At 44.6% G+C, this 9,305-nt stretch overlaps 1 protein-coding gene across 1 annotated transcript in view; it reads right to left on the bottom strand.

The window, feature by feature from the left end:
- Positions 1 to 2,474: 2,474 nt before the first annotated feature.
- Positions 2,475 to 9,305, bottom strand: part of SLC4A1 (solute carrier family 4 member 1 (Diego blood group)) — a 17,418-nt gene continuing 10,587 nt past the window's right edge. The window contains exons 7-11 of the mRNA XM_044675122.1: positions 9,195 to 9,298; positions 6,921 to 7,174; positions 4,263 to 4,432; positions 3,961 to 4,134; positions 2,475 to 3,517 (exon numbers count right to left, since the gene is read on the bottom strand). Coding sequence (XP_044531057.1) covers positions 3,437 to 3,517; positions 3,961 to 4,134; positions 4,263 to 4,432; positions 6,921 to 7,174; positions 9,195 to 9,298 — 783 coding nt within the window. The 3' untranslated portion in view covers positions 2,475 to 3,436. The remainder of the gene's footprint in view (positions 3,518 to 3,960; positions 4,135 to 4,262; positions 4,433 to 6,920; positions 7,175 to 9,194; positions 9,299 to 9,305) is intronic.

A 9,305-nucleotide genomic window follows, 5' to 3' on the forward strand; every position in this document is an offset into this window, starting at 1 on the left:
GAATGAAGGAAGGAAGGAAGGAAGGAAGGAAAGAAAGAAAGAAAAAAGAAAGAAAGGAAGAAAGGAAGGAAGGAAGGAAGGAAGGAAGGAAGGAAGGAAGGAAGGAAGAAAAAGAGAAAGAAGGAAAAGGAAGGAAAGAAGAAAAAGAAAAAAGAAAGATCATCTACCAGGGATTCTTTAGCAGAGGGTTGTGAACTTTATTTTTATATTTTGATAACTATATTTCAACATCTTTGCTTTCCTTTTGAAATCATATATTTTATTTTTGGCTTCTACAAACATTTTTCTAAGAAGGGGGTCTAAACATTTCAACAGGCTGTCATAAGAGTTCATGATACAAAAAAAAAAGGTTAAGAACTCCGGACATAAGCAACCCTTTATGTTACAAATGAAAAAAACAGGGCCCATAGAGATTAAGTGGCTTGGCTTGTCTAACCAAGAATCAATGATTCAATCATCCCTTTTTCTTTTGGAGACCTGAAGGCCCTGAAATTCAGAATTTCCATTTTGCTCTGTTTTGCAACTGGGCTTTGGGTAGGACTCAGAGGTAGAGGGGAATTCCTTTGCCAGGAAAGCCACCTCCCCTCCTCATAGGGTTTGATCTTTGAGGACATCTGCCTAATTTTATGGACTCAGAGAATCTTAGAAATAGAAGAAACCTTAGATATTGTCCATTCTAATTCTCTTATATTACAAATAAGGAAACTGAGGTCCAGACAGAGGAAATGATGGAGGAGGGGGAGGGAACCATAGTAACCTGAACCCTTGCTGGACACTGCAGTCTGGCCTGGCAGAGCTTGGTGGAGCCCCATACCTAGGGTCCCTCTCCAGGGGGAAGGGGGCCAAATGAAGGTCCAGATGGGAAGGAGCAGCTGTGGGAGTAGAGGGAAGGGGAAGAAGGGAGGGGAGCCAGTCTCCCAAGCTGCATCTGGCACTCTCAGACCCCTTGGCAGACAGCCCTGGCTAGGGAGGGGTCAGCTGGGGACAAAAACAGCTGGTAAATATAGACGGTAGGAAAGGAAGCCAAGCAGCCACAGCTTCGTCCTGGGCTCTTTCTGCAGGAAGGGAGGGGAGGGTTGGGGGAGGAGGAAGGAGGGGTAGGTGTAGAGGACGTTGAACTGGTGTTCCTGCTCCCTCATTCAGAAGGACGGGACAACACACTGTCCAGCTACTTTTGAGAATTCTGATGGCTAGTCAGAGCTATAGCCCCCCACCCCCCCACCCCCTTAGAATCCACAGAGACATGACATGGATTAATGGAAAGAAACTTGGAATAAGGGTTCAAGTCCCAGCTCTAACAATGTCTTGCTGCGTAAATTTAACCTCAAGCTAGTCATTTTCCCTGCTTTGGACCTCAGTTTCCCTATCTGTAAAATGGAAGAGATGGACTAGACAATGGTCTTTAATACCTTGCCTACCTTTCCCATTCTATGAAATCTAGTTTAAAGAAAAGGAGTAGCCTGATTAAAAAGGGTTTGGGGGGACAAGTAGGTGGCTCAGTGGATAGAGAGCCAGGAGGTCCTGGGTTCAAATTTGACTTCAGACTCACTAGTTATGTGACCCTGGGCAAGTCACTCAAGCCCCATTGCCTAGCCCTTACCACTCTTCTGCCTTGGAGCCAATACTTGATTCTAAGACAGAAGGTAAGGGTTTAAAAAAGAAAAAAGGAATTAGGGTCCTGGAGCTGGAGATGCAGTGGTGTTAGTTATATCCTGGCTTCTTACAGCTGGGTCCCATTTCTCTGAATGCTGTGGCTCCCTTCCTTATTAGCCCATTTTGAGGAGAGCTCTAGACCTTCCCTAATACAGGAAGCAAAGTCCAACCTCATTCCCTAAGTCCCAAATGTGGGCCAGTGCCACCCACAGCTAAGCATCGGTGCCTCCATAACCTATGAATCTGGGTTGGGCATTCATCACAGGCAGTTATAAATGGATTTATTGGCAAAATAAATTCACAAGCAATGGGAGGGGATTGGGGGGGACAGGGTTTCCTTGTGGTAGTCCCTTTATCAAGGAAAAGGGGATGGGAAGAGGAGGGTTCATCTTCCAGGAATGGAAACTAAATGTATTGCCATCCTCAGGTCCCCATGTATTTCTTCTAAGTTGCCCTTTCCTGAAAGTAGAGGTTCTTTCAACTCTTTTTTATATTTTCCTTTTATAAAAAAATAGATTTGTTCCTCCCCACTTCCTGGGGGAATTCTCACCCTCTCCTCCTTCAATTCTTTGTTTTTCCAAAGTTTGTATTGAGGAGACTGGGGGAGAGGTCCATGATTCCCAGGTACTAAACCTAAAATATGATTAAATTTCTTAGAAAATACACAATAAATTACAAATCCTACTCCTATGCATTGATGGTCTTTCTGACCATCTTTTTCTAGTCAAATGTTCTTTCTTCCTAAAGGTCAAATCCTTGTTCCTTGCCCTCCCTCCTCCCCCATCCCCAACACACAAGCAAACACACACACACACACACACACACACACACTCACCCATTTAAACCCTATTGATTGGGGCCACTTGAATAAGGCTCAGTTAACAGCTGGACTGTACAGGAAAGTGGCAAAATAATTCTAAATTCTTGCCCCAATTACTCCCTCCAACACCCCCTCCCCACTCTCAGACGAGGGGCAAAGCCTTTTTTTAGCACCAAGTTCATCAGATGGGAGGCTAGGAGGCCTTCCAGGCGGGTGGGAAGGATTGCATAGGATTGGGGAAAGGGGAGAGCAGGAAGGCCAAGATTTCCCCTCTGCCCCCCTCCTGTCTGGTCCCAAGCCAGAGTATAGCAGGGAACAGATGGGTAAGATGCCCCATGGTGTATAACTGGAGTCTGGCAATTATAGTGGAGAGATTTCTGGCTTGGTTCTTCCATGAACTAACTATAAGTATATCTCTCTCTATGCCTCAGTTTCCCCCTCTAGAAAATTAGAGAGCTGAATGAAATGATGTCTAAGATCCCTTCCAGTCCCAATAGTTCATGTTTTTAGGATGGCATGAAGATATAAGAGGGTGTGTGTGTGTGCGCACGTGTGATGTTTATGTATGTGTATTTCTCTAAGAATGTGTGAAGGGACCACAAACTGAGGAATCCCAGGACTACGAGGTGGAAGGGATCTTAGAGGTTAGTTGGTCTAATTCGCTCATTTTACAGATGGGGAAACCAAGGCAGAGAGGTTCCTATTGCCCTCATTTCCTTGGGGCACAATATAAAAGTAACAAAATAAAACAAACCTATAAATAATAGTTTTCCCTAGAGGGTCCTCCTTACCCCCTCCCATATCTTCTGCTCCCCACCCTATGGGTGGGCAGTTGTCCTGGTCCCAAGGGAATGGTTTGCCAGTTCAGGGTCCCTGTTTCCATCTAGGTGTTGGTATGGACGTCCCTAACAATGAAGGTGTTGAGAAAGTATGGGAGAGAATGTTGGGGGTGATCTTCCTGGCTCACGATGGCATGAGCACTTCATCATATACATCTCTGCCGTCTTCTTCGTCAAATGTGACCTCGGCATCATCAGCATCAAGCTGGAGTTGAGGGAGGTGAGAGATGGAGAAAAAGGAGTTGAGGGTACTTGGGTCATAACACTCTCTACCACACTTTAGGTGTTCTTCCCAATCCTCACCCCTGGCAGGACCCATCCAAGCTCAAAAATCATAACTCAAATGTCTACAGTGCTCTGAAATTTTACATTAATAACTACAGTTCAGAAGGATGACTTTTCCATGGTCACAAGGCTCATGGGTTCAAAACTAGTAAGTACTAGAAGTTGGATTTGAACCCAGGTCTCCTGATTCTAAGCCTAGTATTCTTCACTAGATTACACTGTCCTAGGAAGGAAGGAACCTGGGAACTCTTTCCTCCTTGACACAAGTTTGATCAGACTCTCTTCCCACCCATCCCTCCCCCATACTCAGGGGGACCAGTATGAAGGCTAGCCCCTCACTCTATCCCACAGAAGCCCACTTACACATTGGAGCTCCAAGTTTCGAAAGATGAGGGGCAGCAAGAATCGGCGTAGGGGCACGGTGAGGATGAGGACGAAAGGTAGTGCCAGGGAGGCAGGAGTTGACTTTACTACCCACAGCACCACCAGGCAGATAATCTGGATGCCAGTGAACACGTGCATACGCCAGGTCTTTACCTGGAAGGGATTGGGGATCAAGGGGCCAGCCTGGTTAGTGCCCTGAAGATCCTCCCTCCCAAACTCTCCATATCTTCCCTCACACCACCTCCCCTTCCTCTCTGTCTGTCATCTTTTTCCCTTCATACCCGCTTGACATAGGGGACATCAGGGTGGTATTTGGGAGGCTTCAGGAGGAGCAAAATCCGGTCAAAAAGCTGGATGCCACTCAGTGATGTGACTCCCATATACAAGAAAATGCCAAAAAGAACAGCCAAGGGGATCTTGGACAGAATGGGTTCCATGAAGACGGAGACACCTGATGAAGGATGAGAGATTTATAGGAGGGAGCTGCTGAGCAAGAGAATTGGGGAACTCTATGAATTTGGGGTCTCTAAATATGACCTGCCACCTCCCATCTTCAGGCTTTTGCCCTGGCTATGCCTGATGTCTGGAGTGCCCTCTCCTTCTTAAGCTTCCCTGCTCAGCTTCAAGATTCAGATTAGAGTTTTCGTGGTCTGCCCAACTGCTAAAGCTTTCCCCTCTGAGCTTACTTTTCATCTACCTTGCAGACTTCTTGAAAATATAAAGATGGTTACAGTGTGGTATCCTGGGAATGCTTTTGTCTGTCTTGTATCCCCTGTTTGTTATTCTGTCATTTCAGTCATGCTCTACTTTTTGTGACCTCATTTGAGGATTTTCTTGGCAAAGATACTGGAGTGGCTTGCCATGTCCTTCACCAGCTCATTTGAAAGATGAGGAAACTGAGGTAAACAAGGTTAAGTGACTGGCCTAGGGTGACACAGCTGGTAAAGATCTGAGGAAGCATTTGAACTCAGGAACTTCCTGACTCCAGATCCAGCACACTATCCACTTTGCCACCTTCCTGCCTTTGTATCCCCAGTGACTGACACAATATATGGGCTTAATAAATACTTATTGATGGCCCTCCTGCCTGGCTCTTCAGGGGTCTGGAGGAGGAGGAAGGACAATCAAGTGCTGGACCCCAGGAAGCATGGAGGCTGAGGCAGAGACCTAGCTAACATTTTTCCGTGTAAAGCCAGGCCAATCTGACAGTTTGTTATTAGGAGAACAATTAAGGAGAAGAGAAAGAGGCCAGGGGAGATGCCCATCACCCCATCTCAGCCAGGGCTTCCTTAATTCCTCCCCTCAGGGTTCTCTCCTTCCTCTGAGTTTATCATAGCCTTTACTGTCTCTACTCCTCATTTTGGTGTCTAAATACATGATTGCCCCAGAGTTTGCCATCTTTTTACATGGGCCAGGGCGGTCTTCCTAACCTCCTGGAGGTCAGGAACCCCACCGAACACCTTTCAGTGTCCACAACAGTGCCAAGTCAGTGTGGACGAGATAGAAGAGAAGCAGAGCATCTAAGAGCCAGTGTAGCACTCTGAAAAGCAGGCTGGTGCAGTGGTTAGTGTCCCTTGGCATCGAGAAGACCTGGGTGTCTTCAAATCTTATTTCTGACACTCAGAGCATCCCCAGTGTCCCACAAGGCAGTAGGAAGGCTCAAATGAGATGTGTATAAATTGCTTTTTGATATTAAAGGTATCATATATTTAAAACCCTAACTTCTATCTCAGTAACAACTCTAAGACAGAAGGGCAAGGGCTAGACAAGGGTTAAATGACTTGCCCAAGATCATACAGCTAGGAAATATCTGAGGCCATATTTGAACTCTGACCCTCCTGAGTCCAAGCCTGGCACTCTATTCACTGTGCCACCTAAATGCATTATATATTAATGAATTAGGTGTTGAACTAAATAATAATAGTTTAGATGTTGCTAAATACATATACTAAATATTATTTACTAATATTTAATAAAATATGCTATGTTTAATAATATAATTTAATATCATATTTGACAATTTAATGTTTATTAAATAATTATTTAAATTAGTAATAGAATAAAATATTTAGTGCTAGCTAACTAGCATTAAATATATATAATTTATCACTAAATATATTGCTGACATGCCTAATATGGAAATTTGTTTTGCATGACTGGACAAAAATAATCCATATCAAATTGCTTGTCTTCTCAAGGAAGGGAGAGAAGAGAGAGGGATGGACAGAGACAATCTGGAATTTGAAATTAAAATAACGAATGTTAAAAATTGTTTTTACATGTAATCAGAAAAATATATAAGTATTGAAAAAATTAAATATTTTGTTGATTATTATCTAGTTCAATCTCCTAATTTTATTGATGAGGGCACTAAGCCAGAAATGGGAAAGAATTCCTGTTCCCCCCAGAAAAGGGGAAATGATTGGCCTGAACAAGATAGTGACAGAAACAGGCCTGTAGTCTTGAGTCTCATCTTGACCCCTAATTCAGTTAGTTGGTTTAAATTGGTCAACAGGCAGTTATTATTATTTTTTTAATTCTTATTTTCTGTCTTAGAAACAGCTAAGGGGTAGGTAATTGGGATTAAATAACTTGCCCAGGGTCACACAGCTAGGAAGTATCTGAGGGCAGATTTGAACCCAGGCCTTTCTCAACTCCAGGACTGGCTTCTTTTTCTGTTGAGCCACCTAGCAGCCCCCAGCCCCCCCTCCCCCAGCAGTTATTAAGTAGTTACTGCATGGTGAGCACTATGCTAAGGGCTTGGGATACAAAGAAAGGCAAATTTCACTGTTCCATCCTAGATCCTTGATATAGCAGGACTCCCAGAAAATTTTGAGTCATTGGATTTATAATAAGGGGGAAAAGGAGAATTTGGGGAGGAACTGCAGGGAATTACATAGCAAGTAGGGAATAAAGGGAGACTAAGGGACAGGACTTACCAACAAGCACTGAGACCAGGAGTCCACTGAGTCTCTGTTCCTTGACCTCCTGGACTTGAACCCGTTCGCCTGGTGCACTGGCTTTACCCATGACAGTGAGGGCATTGGCATGGGTCACAGTCCTCACTGTGGTGGCACTGAGCCAGGGCATCCCAAACAGGGCACCCACTCCGCCCATGCCCACGATCAGCAGCAGGTCCAAGTGGAAACCTGAGCCTTTGACCAGCTTCCGCTCTGGTTTGCTCACAATGAGTCTGGGATGGGGATCAAGGAATGAGTGAGTGGGGGCAGTGAACCTCTGCCAGCCCCATTTCTAACCCTGCCTCTTGTCTCTCTCACTAACACCATTTCCCATCTCTCTCTGAGCCTTTCTCCTTTCTTCTTTCCTGAGTCTGTCTTTGTATCTCGATGCCCACCTGTCTTCTTTCCTGATCTCTCTGTATCAGTCTCTTTATCTTGTACAGCTCTGGCTTGGCTGGGTCTTTGTCTCTCTCTCTCTCTCTCTCTCTCTCTCTCTCTCTCTCTCTCTCTCTCTCTCTCTCTCTCTCTCTCATTGCTCCCTGTCTCTGTCTCTCTGTTTGTCTGTCTGCCCGTCTGAGTCTGTCTGTCTGAGTCTCTCTCTGTTTCTGTCTCTGTCTCTGTCTTTCTCTCTCTGTTATCCCTCCCTACTCCTCTCTTCTAGATGCATTTCTCTCCCCTTTTCTCTCTCTACACTAAACTTAAGGCCTCTATCCATTCCTTTTGTTTCTCTCACCTTGGATCTCTATTTCCTAGACTCTCCTTTTCCTTAGCCCTAACTCTTAAAACAAAACAAAAACTTTTACCTTTCTCAGAATCTACTAACTCCAGGCCTGGCACTCTATCCACTGAGCCACCTAATGCCCTTTGCTCTAATTCTTGACCCAAAGAGTACCAAGGCTTTAGAGGTCACTTGTCCAATCCCTTCATTTAAAAAAAAAAAAAAAAAAAAAAAAGGAGGAACAGCTAAGTAGCTCAGTGGATTGATATCCAGACCTAGAGATGGGTGGTCTAGCTAGGAAGCTAGATATTTCCGAGCTGTGTGACCCTGGGGAAGTCACTTAATCCCCACTGCCTAGCTCTAATCACTCTTCTGCCTTGGAACCAATACTTAGTATTGATTCTAAGATAGAAAGTAAGGTGTTTTTTGTTGTTTTTTTTTTAAGTGTAAAGAAATATGGGGCAACTAGGTCGTGCTTTCTAGCTGTGTGACCTGAGCAAGTCATTTCACCCACCCCTATTGCCCAACTGCTCATCTGCCTTGGAATTGATACCCAGTATTGATGCTAAGATAGAAAATAAGGATTATTTTTTAATTTCATTTTTTTAATTAACAAAAAAATTATTTTCTCTTTCTTTTGCCTTCCTCACCCAGGGGAAAAAGACAAGAAAATCAAAATCCTCATAACAAATATATATAGTGAAGCAAAACAAATTCCTGCATTGGCTCTGTCCAAAAATTTGTATCTCATTCTTCCCTTTCAGGCCATGGCCTCTGTCAAGAAGTGCCCTCTCTGGGTTTTCCAGAATGGGAAATTAAAGTATCATAGAACCAGGGGCCACCAGGTGGCGCACTGGCTAGATAGGACTGCCAGAGACGAGAAGGCCTCAATTGAATCCATCCTCACACACGCACTAGCTAACTGGGGGACTTCTGGGCAAATCTAAGTTCAGTTTTCTCATCTGTAAAATGGGCACGATAATAGCACCTGTCTGCTAGGTCGTTGCGAGGATCAAAAATGTTTGCTGTTATATATATAATACATATAATATTATACATAACATATAATATATACATAATGCATAATATACAATGTATACATAATATTATATATACATAACTATATATTATATAGAGTTCCAGAGCTGGAATGAATTCCTTCCCTCATTCTACAGATGAGAAAATGGAAGATCAGGAAAATTTAGTGACCTATCCAAGGAAGACGTTTTGTTCAAAGTCCTATACTGAGTTAGTGGTGAACTTGCTGGACTCGAACCCAGGTTTCCTGATTCTCCATCCTGGGATCTTATGACGACCACCATTCTCCTGTTTCTCTCATCTTGGCTCTCTCATTTGTCCATTCTTATTCCTGGCTTCCCTGTTCCAAGCCAGCCCCAGCCCCAGATCCTGCCTCAGGCCCCCAGCCCGGAGCTCCTACCCCCTGCCCCTGGGCCCCAGCCTAGACCCCCGCCCCAGCCGCTGCCCCCACGCCCCCGAGCTCCTGCTCCCTGCCCACCCCTGGCCCCGGCCCCTACGTGGTAATCTGTGTCTCCAGGAAGATGAGGATGAAGACGAGTAGAGCTGGCACAACAGAAGCAAACTTCATCCAGAGGGGAAACTCTTTGTACAAGCCCAGGGGGTGGATG

The sequence above is a fragment of the Gracilinanus agilis genome, chromosome 4, assembly GCF_016433145.1.
Source record: "Gracilinanus agilis isolate LMUSP501 chromosome 4, AgileGrace, whole genome shotgun sequence".
In the NCBI taxonomy this organism is placed as follows: domain Eukaryota; kingdom Metazoa; phylum Chordata; class Mammalia; order Didelphimorphia; family Didelphidae; genus Gracilinanus; species Gracilinanus agilis.